Raw genomic sequence first — 14209 nt, 5'->3', positions numbered from 1 at the left:
TGCTGCTTTGAGGGACACCTTGGGCTCTAAAAGGCTCTGGGAATTGGCCCTTGTGAAGACAGGGCAGCTCACCCTGGGAAGGAATCGCTGCTGCAGGCGGGATGGCCTGTGGAACGTGCTGGTGGTGATGCCTTGGAGAGGCTGCCCTGGAACAGAGGCTGGACAGAGCTAAAGAATAAAGCAGGGATTTCTGAAAAGGATCTCCTCCATGGATCCACCTTGGGCAGCACAAAAGCCCAGCCAGGGCTGCACCCAAGGTGAACCAAAATGGTCCCAAAATGCACAACTGGTCACAGGGGCTCTCACTGTGATCAGTTCTGCTCCATTTGCACCTTGCAGTTCATTGTCCAATTCCAGCTCCAGCCCATGCAGTCCCATCCTGCTGGTTTTTCTCTCTCCAGCCCACGTTGTTTGTGCTCTTGGGCCTGAGATTTGGATCATTTGTCCTTGGTGCCCAGCTGGAGCAGGAATTGTTTTGTCTCCTGCTCTGTGCAGAGAGCTCAGCATCCCCTGATGTGAAGCCCAGACCCACACACTGAAGCAGCACAGAATGTGAAAAATAGAAAAGCTCAAACCTGAGGCATCAGTGGGGCTGGTGTCTATGGGGGCAGTGCTTGTTTTTTATCTTGGGTCAGAAACCTGCGTGAGAACCTTACAATGTCCCTGTGCAAACCTGAATTCCTCTCTGTTGGTTTGCAGCCTGTCCTCACACCAGCAGTGCCCCCTGCACCTCTGGTGCCCTCACATGGATCAGTCTCTCATTTTTCAACCCAAACCTTTTCATTTAACTCTGTTCATGATGACATCAGTCCTGTGATGTGTGCCATGGGCTATTCCCTGCCCCAGCCATTCCCAGCTCCCAAACTGGAGTGGCTGCTCCTGTTATCCCTGTCCCCACCAGCAGGATCCTACTCTGCACTGCTGCCTTGGATCCCTCCTCCACCCCTCAAGGTCGTTTGAATCCTTTTGTGTGATGTCCTGGCCTGCTCCAGATTGATGATCCCATCTCGTTTTGCCTCATCAGCACATTTCCTCTGCCTTCTCCTGCTTTGTGTGCCAAGGTCTTTAATGCAAATGTCAAGCAGGATATTTTTTGAGGCAGAAACTCAAGGAACTGTGTGGGTAAGCCCCTGTGAGTGTGACACAGCCCCTTTCAGCTGAAGCAATTACCATGCCCCTTTCAGGCAGCTCTTGACCAAATTTACTTTTCATATGCCAGTCACATCTTCCCTGCCTTTGCTCTTGATTTACTATCTGGCCTTAATTCAAGTGTCTTCCTGAAGCCCAGATGAGTGAAATCTACTGCATTTCCTTCAGCACAAATATCTCTGAACTTACAAAAGGCAGCTTTTAGGTGTGGTATTTCAAATATGTCAGGATAATAAGTTCAAACAAAAGTAGTTTCCATTATATCAATGTGCCTGCAGATGAAGAGTTGGGTGGCACCGAAATTTGGGTCTGCTGTCCCCATGTCCTGTGTCCTGGGTGGGTGCCCTGTTTGCTGGGTGACAAATTGGCTGCTGGTGTCACCAGTGGTGTGGGACAACGGAGCTGAGGAAGGATCTGCAGCTCAATTTTGTTATTTTTTTTAGCTCTTTGCTGATGGATTCAGCATGAGAATAATGTTGATGTTTTAGCTGTTCCTAAGTGGTGTTTTCCTTCATCAAGGACTCAGGAGCTGCTGTGAGGGGGCAGAGTCAGGGCAGGTGATCCAAGCTGACCAAAGAATATTCCATCCCATAGAAAATCATACCCCAGCTCTCCTGTGGCACCACAGGTACTTCCAGGACATTCCCCAAACAAGAGGCACCACTGGCAGCCCCAGCTGAGACACAGGTGTCACCTGTGGGGACAAACTGGGTGGCACCAGAGCTGGACCCAGGCTGGGGAACAGCAAACCCAGGGGTCCCCGTGGTCCCTTCTCCCACCTTGGTGCAAGGAGGCATCAAAACTGACCCTTCATTAACAGACACGTAGATATGATTGAAATTATCTTTATTTTAGTGTATTATTCTGACATAGTTTAAATAATTTTTATCCTTAGAAAAACAACATTTAATTTAACTTAAATAAGTTAAATAAAATAATTTTCCCCATTGAAGATGGCATGGGGTCAAATCCTCTCTGTTGTGCCCGAGGCTGGAAGCTGTGCAGGAGTGGGATTGTGGCTGTCAGCAGGGAAGGCTCAGTTTTCCAGGCTCTGGAAGTGCTTCTGGAGCTCCTGCACCCACGCTGCCCGTGGATCTGCACACAGCTGCTTCTTCTTCTGGGTGACCACGCTGCCGGGACAAAACCTGCCTTGAGCTGCTGGGCTGGGGCAGCAGGACCTGAGTCCCACCAGCAGCACCCCGAGTGTCCCACGTGTGTCCCCAGGCCCCCCCTGGCACCCTGGGCTGGCACTGCTGGGTACTCACATCACGCCCGGGTTGGTGCAGGAGCTGCTGGTGACGAAGACGGAGCTGACGCGGCGCACAGGGATGGGGTGCTTCTGGTAGCTGAAGCAGCAGATGCTGGGGACACCATCTGTGAGGGCAGGGGACACACACATGGCCCTGGTGAGAGCCCAGCACAGCCTCTGCCCCCTCCAGGGATTTCCACATCCCCTGGTAGAGCCCCCTCCATGCAACCCCCAGCTCCAAAACTGCGTCCCCCAGTGTGACACAGACCCCCCCCAACCCTCCCCACAGCCACCTCGACATGGCTGGGACTCCCCAGGGGTGACAAAGCAATGCTGGACTCACCGAGGTGACCTTCAGCTGGGCAGTGGGTGGCCAGGAGGAGCAGAGTGACCAGGGTGGCTGCCAGGACCTTCATGGTGCTGTGGGTGAGAGCTCTGTGAGAGGAGCAGGAGCTGGAGCTGGAGCTGGGGAGGCTGCAGGACTCTCTCTGTGGCCCTGGGGCTGTGCTCCCCTTTTATCCCCGTCCGAGGGGCGGGTGCAGGGTTTCAGAGAAGGAAAGCGTGAGCATTACTTAAGAAACTGACAGATCACCAGTTTTGCTGAGCTGGAAAAGGCGAGGGAACTGCGGAAGGGGAAGCACCGGCCACGAGGCTGCGGCCTCCGAGATGCTCCTTGGGTGCCTGGTGCTCCCAAACTGTGCCAGGGCTCTGCAGCAGCTCTGGGGGTGCCCTGGCATGGACATCCCCAGCCACTGCTGCTGGCAGAAAAGCCCTGCCAGGAGATAGATGCCAACTCTCCTTGGGTTTGCCACAAATGCCACTTCTCAGCCTGCTCCACCACGGGGATCCGGAGTGAGGTCCACAACTCTGCTCACACGTTCATCCTCACTGATAACACCAACTCCTGCTTGGACAGGGAAAATCATGAAGGAATGAGGTTGTGTTGAGCTAGAAGTCACTGTGGGTCTCACATTTGTCCCTTTTTGCTGGTGGTTGGTCAAAAGAGCAATTTCCTTACTGGAAAGGGTGCAGAGACACCGAGTCCCTGCAGGTGCAGGTGCAGGGCCTGGACTCGGGTGCCCTGACCCAGGCCAGCAGCCTGCCCTGCCACCCTCCCTGTCCCCTGGCTGAATTTACACCTCTCTAAGGGTTTCATTTTGCCTGCAGCCTCTCAACGCTCAAGTTGTGCAATAACTGCTTGCCCACTTCTTCCCAAGCAGGATCATTTAATCTGATTTAATCTCTCTTGGTTTAGCCCCAAAAAGCAGAGGCTCCCATGGCAGGACACAGCGTTAAGGGTTGGAGGCAGAGGGAAGAGAGGATCCTTCTGGTACCCACTGGGATCAGCTCACTGCAGATAAAATCTCCAGGAAACTGGAGAGTGACTGAAAAAGGGCAGCATTTGCAATTCCAGAGGGCAATTCCCAAACTCTGCTGCACACCCAGACAGAGTGAGCTGCCAAAATCGCTCCTTCCTCCATTTTTTTTTCACTTTTTCCAGCCTTTTCCTGATGCTGCCACAGAGGGTTTGCAGTTACCATGCAAACCCCAGCTTCCCCTGGCCTTGCTGCTGACCCTGCCTCGGGTGTGACTAATTCCTGACTGATTCAAGGGAAAAGTCCAACTGCCCAAAATGCTGAGCCATGGCACTGCCTGTGCTCCCACCTCCACTTCTTGTCCAGCAAAGCTTCCCCAGCCACCAGGTCCTGCCTGGTGTGAGCAGCACAGGGAATGGGTGCAAATCATCTCCTGGAGCTGCTCAGGAGGAGCTGGGCAGGGCTGATCTGGCCTTGGGGTGGTGGAAGGACAGGTCCAGCTGTTCCAGCTCTTTCTCCAACCCCCAATTTTCAGCCCTTTCTGTTTCAGCCACTCTGTGCATGGAGCTACAAAGTGTGAAAAGCGTCAATCACTTGTTTTAAAACTTTTTAAAGTTTAATAGTATAAAAACAGTAATAAAAATTAGAGCAGTAAGAATTTAGACAGTCAGAGTTAGGACCATAAAGGACAACAAAACAAAGAATTACAGACATCTGGATGCTCTCAGGCACTAAGCCACGAAAGGCATGCCTTGTGGACAAAAAAATAACCCTTAAAAGCAATTGTTTGTTGCATATTCATATATCTCATACATGATGCATAAATTCTGTCTGATCAGTGTCAACGTCTTCTTAATCCTGTGGCATCTTCAGGGCTGAGCGAGGCAGGAACAAGTTAATTTCTTTTGATAAGGGAGTCATAAATTCTTTTTCTCTGGAAGATTTAGGTGTCCTGTGGCTGCTGTCTTGATGCAAGTACCTCATTCCTTTCTTCCCATGTACATAGTTTCTATCTGAACTACAAAAGCTCCATTGTAACTACAAAACTACATTTACCATACTCTTAAAATGTTAATACAGCACTTCTAATCAATATAACATAATACATATAGTAAATACCTGCGTAGAGCCATATAATAATCACTTTTCACAAAAGGAATAAATAAATTAATAAATCCTTTGGATTTACCAATAACCAGGGTCTCCATGTGTGATGGTTCAGGAAGACTTGGAAAATTCACCTGCTGTAAAGGCTCCTGCTTGTCACACGTCCCTGGAAACACAAAGGCAGAAGGCAGGGACTCAATTCCCCAGAGTAATGCAGACCTGCGTGAGTTTATTCTGTTTTTCTGCCCTGCTGATTGCAGAGACACCGAGAGGTTTCTCTAGAGCTCAAAGCACCCTCTGTGTGCAGAGGAATCCCAAGTTCAGGGCCAGCCAGTGGAAGTGTTTTTTGTGTTTTCATGACCCTCTCTGCCTGTAAACCCCACATGTCCCACCGAGATTTCCCCACACCTCTGCCCTCAGCCACCCCTGGAATTCTGGCACCTCTCCTGCCTCACCAGGGCCAGCTTGGTTTGTGCATGGGGGAGAAGTGGGAGTGGGACAGACAGGATGAAGGAAACCAGGAATTGCTCTCTGGGTCAACCACAGGAGCAAGATCCTGAGCTATCCAAAGCCTGGCTGGGATTTTTTCTGGAGGGAGCAGCCCTGAGCCAGGGATGAGCTGAGCTCGGCTTGGTGGTTGCACAAACAGAGGGAAAAGAGGCAGCATGGGCAAGAGAGCAGCACTGGGGGACAACAAACACCAGGAGCGTGGTGAGGAATATGCCACAGCCAGAAAAGCTGGAAAATGAGATCAGGGAGCTGTGGGCACTGCAGTTTCCAGAGGATGACTTGTCATCCGGCAGGAACTCCAGAAAATCTCACAATTAATAGATTATTTCTGACGGAAAAAGCAAAACTATTTCCTCTTTGCTGCAGAAGTGACTGGCCAAGCTTTCAGTTCTCCATTCAGCTGAGGGCCGGATGGGACTTCTTACTGGATGCTGATGAAATACTTTCCATTGTGACTGGAATCGAGGATATTACAGAGAATTGCACAAAAGTGCAGCTCTGCAAGAGCAGGCCGTTTGTGATTAATTCTGTTCAAGGAATTAGATATAAGGAACTGATATAAAGGGAGAGTAAAGAAATGACTTGTGGTTTTATTTCTCCTGCCATGGAAGATCTCTGTGAACAGGTGATGCTTGAATCCAGCAGAGGAACACGAATTTGGCGGGGATGAAAGCAGGGAAAGAGAAACTTCAGCTTTACAAATGCAAACTTGAAAAAACTAAAGAAAGAAAAAGCCCATTAATTAGGGAGGGGAGTAAAGAGCCAAAGATGCTACTTCTTTTTTGGCTTGTCTGGTTGTGGCTGAGTACTCAATACCACCAAAATTTTGTGCACTCAGGAGAGAAAAGAGAACAAATAATAAATAAGGAATAATAAATAAGGAATAAATAAGGAAGAAAGAGGCAGTTGAGGCAGGTGCAGCCAAAACAAAAAGGCTGCAAAGATTCCCATAAATTCCTCCTGAGCCAGCCTGTGGCCACCCCACCACCAGACAAACTCACATGGGGTGGGAGAGCAAACATGGCCCTGGTGTCACAAAATCTGATGATTTTGGCACTGCCTTGCATGAGTATCCCAAAGAAAAGGAGGGGATTGGGTCTGAAACCCCCTCACCCCCCGGGGCTGTGCGGAGGGACCATCCCTGACTGAGGGCACGACAAGGGGGAGCAGCCAGGAGCAGCAGGGACAGTGTGGGGCCAGAGCAGACCCCAAATTTGTTCTGTCCTGGGGTGAGGAACCTCTCCCTTAGGGCTCTTCTCCCAGAAATAAGGCCTAAGAGGAGAATCACAGAATGTTCCTGAGCTGGAAGGGATCCACAAGGATAATCAAGTCCAGCTGCTGACCCTGAGGCAGAGGGATGCTCTGGGCACTCCTTTCAGGAGAGCACCAAAGGAATCAAAGCAACTTCTGCCTTCCCCAAGGCAGGAACCCGCAGCAGGAAGAAATGAAAGTCACTGCCAGCGCCTGGATCCCGTGCGAGTGCAGAGGAAGCCTCCGGGGTTATGCAACATCCCCCTGGGAAGTGACACTCATTGATAAAAATGCTGCAAAGGGCTCGGGGTTCTGAGAAGAGCACGGGGCAGCCTCATGGGCTGGCCCTGACCCTCCTGTGTGTGGTTTTGTGGGAATAATTCTGCTTTCAAAGCAGAGTTCCTACAGCAGGAACTCTGGTGGATTTGTAATCCGAATTTCCAAATGTTCATTCCCTCCCTGAGCATCCTGAGGACCCCCAGCCCAGGACAGGTTTTCTGTGGTCCTGCATCAAAGTGGCTTTAGCAGCAGACTGAGAGGAAGAATGGTAATGAAAAGAACAACCACTCCCAGGCAGGAGGCTGCAGCATTCCAGAAAATCCCCCTTAAATTAATTCTTAAATTAATTAAAGAATTAATAAACATTTCTGTGCTGACAAGCACTGACCCCCAAGAGAACACTGCATTTAACCTGAGGCCCTACAGAAGGCTTCCAGAATTGAATTCTAGAACTCAGATTATGAGTGTGGAGTTTGAATAGAAGTGTGTAATAAAAGTTTAAAGTTTTAGAATATAGTAATATATATAAAACAAAATAGAAGTTCTAAGGCAAAAGTTAGTCCTTCTTCTTCATAGGTTTCAGTGGTATTGTATAATTAAATTTAAAAATCTGCACTGTGGGCCATGAGTAATTAATTATTAAGTTAAAAGTAAAAATAATTTAAGTGTCATTTCTTAATTAGACAGTTTATCCTTAAAAAGCCTTGTAGAGAGAGAGATACAGCTCCATTTTTAGTTTAACTCTCCATATACTTTAATTTTAGTGCTGTGGAACTCACAACTTGTGAGACTGTAATATAAATAATAAACATCTAGATCCAAACAAAAAATACCATCTCACACATTTAATCCCCGTCTTTACTGGGAGCAGTGGGGGATGATGTCCAGCACAGGGGGTGATTTGGCACTGCAGCCACAGGGGCCTGATGCCTTGTGCAGGCTGCCCTAGAGCAGAGACTGGGCAGAGCTAAAGAATAAAGCAGGGATTTATTCAAAGGATCTCCTCCATGGATCCACCTTGGGCAGCACCAGAGCCCAGCCAGGGCTGCAGCCAAGAGGAACCAAAATGGTCCCAAAATGCACAACTGGTCACAGGGTCTCTCACTTTGATCAGTTCTGCTCCATTTGCACCTTGGAGTTCATTGTCCCATTCCAGCTCCAGCCCATGCAGTCCCATCCTGCTGGTTTTTCTCTCTCCAGCCCACGCTGTTTGTGCTCCTGGGCCTGAGATTTGGATCATTTGTCCTTGGTGCCCAGCTGGAGCAGGAATTGTTTCGTCTCCCTGCTCTGTGAGGAGAGCTCACCATCCCCTGATGTGAAGCCCAGACCCAGACACTAAAGCAGCACAGAATGTGAAAAATAGAAAAGCCAAAACCTGAGGCATCATGCCTGTCACCCTCCTGCCACCAGAGCCACCAGAGCCACCAGGGACATGAGCTGGTGGCCCGCAGCCCCACCCTTGGCAATCTTTCATCTCCAAGAAGTTCAGTGCTTCATCATCTGGCACCTCTGCGTGGGCCCCATGAGCAGAGGGCAGTCTCTGAGTCACAATGGGAAGGTGGCATGTGGGTGGGATCCCCACCCCTGGAGGTGTTCCAAAGATGTGTCACTTGGGGCTGTGGTCTGGTGCTGGGTTAATGGTTGGACTTGACCTTAAAGGTCTTTTCCTTAATGCTTCTGTGGTTTAGAGAACCAGTTCCTGCCCTATCCTTCACACATCCCAAATATTCTGCTGGATCCTGGGATTTCCAGCACCAAAGAGCAACTAGAAAAGTCTGGTTAACTCTCATTTTCTCTGCAAAAATGATTGAGAATTGCAGTTACACAATCCTAGGCAAGAATATTCCTTCTAATTCCAGACCAGTTCCAGGTGATGTAGTCCTGTGGCCATTGTGGCAGATTAATTGTCCATTGGTCATTGATTGTACAAAATTGGTCATCAATTTGTACAAAAAATGCCCTAAATGGGGGCAGATAAATGGCAACAAATCTGGCAATGTGTATAAAGGTATCTTTAAGAGCGAGGCATGCCCTAGCACACCAAAAAGATGATTCAAGTGAGTCACAAACTAACAGGGAAGTGGATAATGCAGCGTTTTTCTGGAGAAGCTGCCTGCCCATGGCTTGGACGGGTGCCCTGTTGGGGTGACAAACTGCCTGGTGGCCCAGGGGTGGTGGGTCAGGCAGGGACACCCAGCTGTCACCAGTGCTGCTCCCCAGGGACTGAGCCAGCCCAGCCCCCAAACACCCTCCAACACCCCAGAGGGAATCCTTCTCCCATTTCTCCCCATCCCATGGGCAGCTGCCCGGGGCATCCTTAAACCCCACACCTGGGCAGGGCTGCTCCAGCTTGGAGGGAGCTGGGCCCTTTGGGTTTCCTGGACTATTCCTGGCAAGGCTGAGCCTGGATGTGAGCTGTTTTCTGCCCGGGACTGACATCTCACTCCAGCTACAGGTGACCACAAGAAGGTTTATTGAGCCCACGGGGGATGTGCAGTGCAGGGGGAGGGGACAGAGCCAGCTCGGTAAATAAATAATAATGACACGAAAACACACAGAGAATTATGGGGTACCATTAAATATTGATTTAGATATAGATTTGGGGAAGGCAGCTTCACGTGGAGGTGCTGTTTGACTTCTTCTGCTTCCTCAGGTACTCCTGGAACCATTTCTTCTCTGGGTCCACACAGACCAGCCCCTTCTGCAGCTTCACACTTGGGGAAAAAGAATATCCCGAGTCAGCCTGGGAGTGGAGGATGTCCCCAGGGATTCCTGCAGCATCCTGCCCCCCTTTCCCTGCCAGTGCTGACTCCTGGCCTGCTGGCAGCAGGAATGGCCCCAGCTGGGGCTGTGTGGGTTAAGCAGGGAGGGAGGTGAGTGTGAAGAGCCAGGTGAGGACAGCCCCACCCGCAGCACCCTGTGCAGGGAGCCTCGTTTTTGGGGAGTCCCCAAAAGCAGAGCAGCTGGTGGGGAAGGAGGGTGAGCGAGGCGAGGATGGGGTGGAGGGGAGGAAGGCTGGCTGGGAGCTGGGGTTACTCACAGAACAGCCCTGTAGGTGCAGGTGGAAGGCGTTTCCAGGTAGCCCTGGATCTTGAACTCAGGGATTTTCCGATGGAAGAACTTTTTCTCGGAGCAGCATTCGGCTTTGTTGCTGCGTACTGAGGGCAGGAGGGAGGGTTCAGTGCTCTCCCACCCCTGGCATGAGGGCTGTGGGTTCTGCTCCTGCTCCCTCATCCCACAAAGGGAACATCTTGCAGCCCAAGGGGTGATGCTCTGCCCCAAGGTAGGAGTTCCCTGCCCGTAGAGCTCCCCAGCTGGGACCCTGGGCTGAACCAACCCCATTTTTACTCATTTGGAACAAATCCAGGACAGCCCCATGCTCAGGCAGCTGGTGATGCCCCACAGCCCCATCAGGAGCTGAACTCTCCTCCTCTTCCCCAGCCCCAAATCCCATCAGAGGAGGAGCTGGGAGAGCTCAGAAGGGAAAATCTCCCTGTTGGTACTTACAGGACATCCCCTGGCTTCCAGTCCAGGCAGCTGCCAGCAGCAGGATGAGCATGGCCAAGGAGATCTTCATGTCCAGCCCGAGGCTCTGTCAGCACCAGCAGCTCTGATTCTCCTCAGGCCACCAGGAGCTGCCTGCCCTCCTGCCTGCAGTCCCGTGTGATTTATAACAACCCCTGCCAGGCTCTCCATGACAGCTCTGGACCCTCCCCGTGGAAAGAATCACTTGGATCTCTCCATGAGGGGCGAGTGTGAGGGGAAATTCCTCCTGCCAGCCACGTTGGGCCACCGTGACGCCCGGGGGCTGCTGAGAGGTGTGGGAGTGGCGGTGATGCTGGGCTGGGAGTCTATTTTGGGTTGGGTTGTGGCCACCAGCAAACAGCACAGGATGATGCTCACACTTGTGAGTTCCTGTGCAAAAACCACCCCTTGCCAATGGCTCTGAGGCCTCTGCTTGCTCTGGGGTGGGTGGCTTGGTGGTGGCCGGGTTTGTTTCTCCATCACCCATTGCTTGTTGCTCATCATGGTGGCTCTGCCACTGTCACGGCGCCCATCACATTTCCTGGTGGCATCCTGGGATTTTGGGCTGGCTCAGGCATCCCTGAGATCCCCCTCTGCTGGAATTTGGGCTGTTAATTAGGATGGCGGATGAGGAGCACAGGAAACCCTCTCCTCCTGGGCACGTTGTCCCTCTGGTTCTTCCCCAAAGCCCTCATGGGTTTGCTTTGGCCCCATTCACCCCTGGACATCCTCACGGAGACCTGACTGAGGCTCCAGCTCCTCCTGGCTCTTTGCTGATCCCAACACCTGGGCAGGAAAGCCGGCAGCAGGATCTGCCCAGGCCCGAGAGACTCGCACAGACAGATGTTTGCGTGTGGGAATCACGTTTAATTCTGTTCAGAGTCGACAAAAACCAGCTGTGGAGCTGCTCCCCCTTCACCCCCGCCTGCTGCAGCCTCTCCATGGACCGCAGAGGGTCTGGACACTCCATCCTGGTGGGCTGGCAAAGGCCATTTGCCTTCAGGGAGGTGGTGAGGGTCATCGTGATGGGGAGGATGTCCCTGGTGAGCTGCTCCATCCAGAAGTGTCCCCTCTGCCTCGGTGGTGTCCCCCATGGGGAGGAGTCCCCGCTGTCCCCGGCCACCCCGCTAGCTGGGGATGGAGAAGGAGCTGACTTGGAAGCTCTGCTGGTACCTCTTGACCCACGCCCTGCCGGCCTGGGTGCAGATCTCCTTCCCATTCCTCACCCTGAAGCTGGGGCACAGAGAAACTGAGGTCAGTGGGGACCCCAAAACTGAGTTTCTGAGGGGCTCAGGGGGTCGGGACTGGACCCACCAAAGCAAGGCAGGGGGTGTGGCAGGATCCAGGGGTGGATTTGGGGTACTCACATCACAGCCTTGTGCGGGCACTCGGGGCTGGTGGGGTAACAGGCCACCACGTTGTCCCTCCTGATCCTTCTGGTCTGGAAGTTGAAGCAGCACTTGTCTGGCACGGCTGGAGCTCCTGGGGAACAGCACAAACCTGGCTCAGCCTGGAGACCCCCAGTCCCTCCTCAGCCCTCCTGCCATGGCAATGGCAGCTCTTTGGGGGGATCCCCGTGCACCCCGTGCATGAAGCGAACCCGACCCCACAGCCCTGGGTTCTGCCCCCATCCCATCCCTGGGTTCTGCCCCCATGCCATCCCTGGTTTCTGTCCCTGTCCCCAGCCCTGGTTTCTGTCCCATCCCCCAGCCCTGGGTTCTGTCCCATCCCCCAGCCCTGGGTTCTGTCCCATCCCCCAGTCCTGGGTTCTGTCCCTGTCTCCAGCCCTGGGTTCTGTCCCTGTCCCCAGCCCTGGTTTCTGTCCCTGTCTCCAGCCCTGGGTTCTGTCCCCATCCCCCAGCCCCTGGGGTCAGGGCAATGCTCACTCTGAGCCAGGCTGTGCCAGCACAGCGTGGAGAGGATGAGGAGGGCGCAGACCACGCTGGTGGCTGTCCCCATGCTGGGCTGTGGCAGTGGCTGAGCCGCCTGTGCTGCGCCCAGCCTGCCTCAGCTGCTTTTATGGGGGAACTTCCCCCAGGGCCAGGGGGAGGGCCTGGCCCCTGCCATGTCCCAAAGCACAGAGGGTAAGTGATACTCATCCCCTCATCCCCTCCCCAGCCCTGGGAAAGAAAAAATGCGCTCCCAGGCCGTGCTTCTGGCACCGATGGGCTTGGGATTTTTCCGGAGCTCCGGCCTCCAGCGTTGGGGCTGATGGACAGGCTGTTCCCAAAGTTTGGCTCTGCACCCTGAGTCCCTGGGCAGGCTGTGTCCAAGCCTCGTGGAAGGAGCCCCAGGGGAGGTGAGAGCGTTTGAAGATATCCTTTGGTTGGGTCAAGGGACAGGCACAGCATCCTGCAGGGTCTCCCATGGTCCCTGTCCTCCCCCTGCCCTGCAATTTTGCCCTGCAATCCTGGCCCTGGGGACCATCTGCCAAAAACTCCTTTACCCCTCCCCCTCCCAAAAAAAGCCAGCCACAGAGAAAAGAAAGCTATAGAGCAAAGCCCCAAAACATAGAGAAACAGCTTCTGCCTGGTTGCATGAGGCACACGAACTCCTCTGTGTGGGTTTTGGGGGTGTTTTGGGGCCCAGGGGGGCTGGGGGAGGATGGGCAGGTGGCTCTACTTCCCTGCTCTCGGTGCCAAAGCAGCAGCTCATGTTCTTGGCCGTGCTGGGCTGGGAAAGGCAGAGGCCAGCGAGGGAATCCCTGGTGGATTTTGCCTGGCTGCAGCTGTTAAAAAAAGCCCCTTCTCCCCCCAGCCCCTGCAGATCCCAGGGCGCTCCCAGCTGCCGGCAGCTGGTGGGGGATGGGAGAGGCAGAGGCTGCGCTGGGAACGCCGAGGGATCCTGGGGCGTTTGGGACACAGCCCTGCACAGAATCACAGAATCACCGGGCTGGAAGAGACCTTCAAGACCATGGAGTCCAACCCAGCCCTGACACCTTGTCGCCCTGGTTATCAAGAGTTTTCTAAAGCCTTCTGAGTTTACATTCTTGTAGAGAACTTTCTCACACAACTTTCTGTAAACAACCTATTGTTTTACATTCTTTCATAGAGGCGGAGAAATTTGATGTACAGGTAGTTTGTCCAGTGTCCTTGGCGAGGTGGCACGTTCACCCTCCAATCCACTGGCACCTTTTGAGAACTATAAAAGATTGGAGTCAGAAAAAATAAATTAGTCTCTTCATCGTGACCAAGGCTGTGGTGCGTCGTTTTTGCTTGTGTCCTCTGGTGACAGACACCTCAACTAAAGCCTGGCACCCAGTGCCACATCCAGGCTTTGTTAAACACACCCAGGGATGGTGACTCCACCACCTCCCTGGGCAGCCATTCCAGAACTTTATCACTCTTTCTGTAAAAAATTTTTCCCTAATATCCAGCCTGTATTTCCCTTGGTGCAGCTTGAGACTGTGTCCTGGACTGCCTTGAGGTGCTGCTCCTGGAAGGGGAATGGGAATGGAGAGCGCCTCCATTTGCTCTTCTCCAAAGCCACTTCCCAGAAATCAGCCTCTGTTTGGGATGCTGTGTGGGATGACAGTGAGGTGCCAGGTGATGCCCCAAGGGTGGTGGGAGCAGATAACTGGGGGTTGTGTTTGTCTGGCACAGCTGAGAGCCTTTTGTCATCACCCAAATTCCCGATTCAGCCCTCCTGGGGGAGCAGAGATGTCTCTGGCTCAGCCCTTGGCTCGCTTTTCCCTGACTAAATCCATCTTTTCCCTCATCCCTTTTCCTACCCCCACGCACCGCAGAGCTCCTGCTGCAGTCGGGGCAAACACGGTCCTCTAAGGGTAGAAAATGTTCCCTGGAAAACAAAAGGGGGGAAAACA

General features: G+C 52.7%; 3 protein-coding genes across 3 annotated transcripts; all 3 read right to left on the bottom strand.

The window, feature by feature from the left end:
* Positions 1 to 1978: 1978 nt before the first annotated feature.
* Positions 1979 to 2862, bottom strand: LOC128798206 (C-C motif chemokine 5-like). Its single transcript, XM_053961505.1, has 3 exons — positions 2742 to 2862; positions 2415 to 2523; positions 1979 to 2279 (listed from the first exon to the last, which is right to left on the bottom strand). Exons 1-3 carry the CDS (start codon positions 2812 to 2814, stop codon positions 2186 to 2188), a joined length of 276 nt encoding a protein of 91 aa, XP_053817480.1. The 5' UTR covers positions 2815 to 2862; the 3' UTR covers positions 1979 to 2185.
* Positions 2863 to 9475: 6613 nt separating this feature from the next.
* LOC128797929 (C-C motif chemokine 7-like) lies at positions 9476 to 10438 on the bottom strand. The gene is made up of 3 exons (XM_053960888.1): positions 10369 to 10438; positions 9902 to 10019; positions 9476 to 9575 (listed from the first exon to the last, which is right to left on the bottom strand). Exons 1-3 carry the CDS (start codon positions 10436 to 10438, stop codon positions 9476 to 9478), a joined length of 288 nt encoding a protein of 95 aa, XP_053816863.1.
* Positions 10439 to 11245: 807 nt separating this feature from the next.
* On the bottom strand, positions 11246 to 12357 carry LOC128798193 (C-C motif chemokine 3-like). The gene is made up of 3 exons (XM_053961484.1): positions 12273 to 12357; positions 11754 to 11868; positions 11246 to 11619 (listed from the first exon to the last, which is right to left on the bottom strand). The coding sequence occupies exons 1-3, from the start codon at positions 12343 to 12345 to the stop codon at positions 11514 to 11516; spliced, it is 294 nt and encodes a 97-aa protein (XP_053817459.1). The 5' UTR covers positions 12346 to 12357; the 3' UTR covers positions 11246 to 11513.
* Between the last annotated feature and the right edge of the window lie 1852 nt (positions 12358 to 14209).

This window comes from Vidua chalybeata, chromosome 20 (genome assembly GCF_026979565.1).
Source record: "Vidua chalybeata isolate OUT-0048 chromosome 20, bVidCha1 merged haplotype, whole genome shotgun sequence".
Taxonomy (NCBI): Eukaryota; Metazoa; Chordata; class Aves; order Passeriformes; family Viduidae; genus Vidua; species Vidua chalybeata.
The sequence above is the reverse complement of the archived record's forward strand: the minus strand, read 5'-3'. Positions and strand labels throughout refer to the sequence as shown.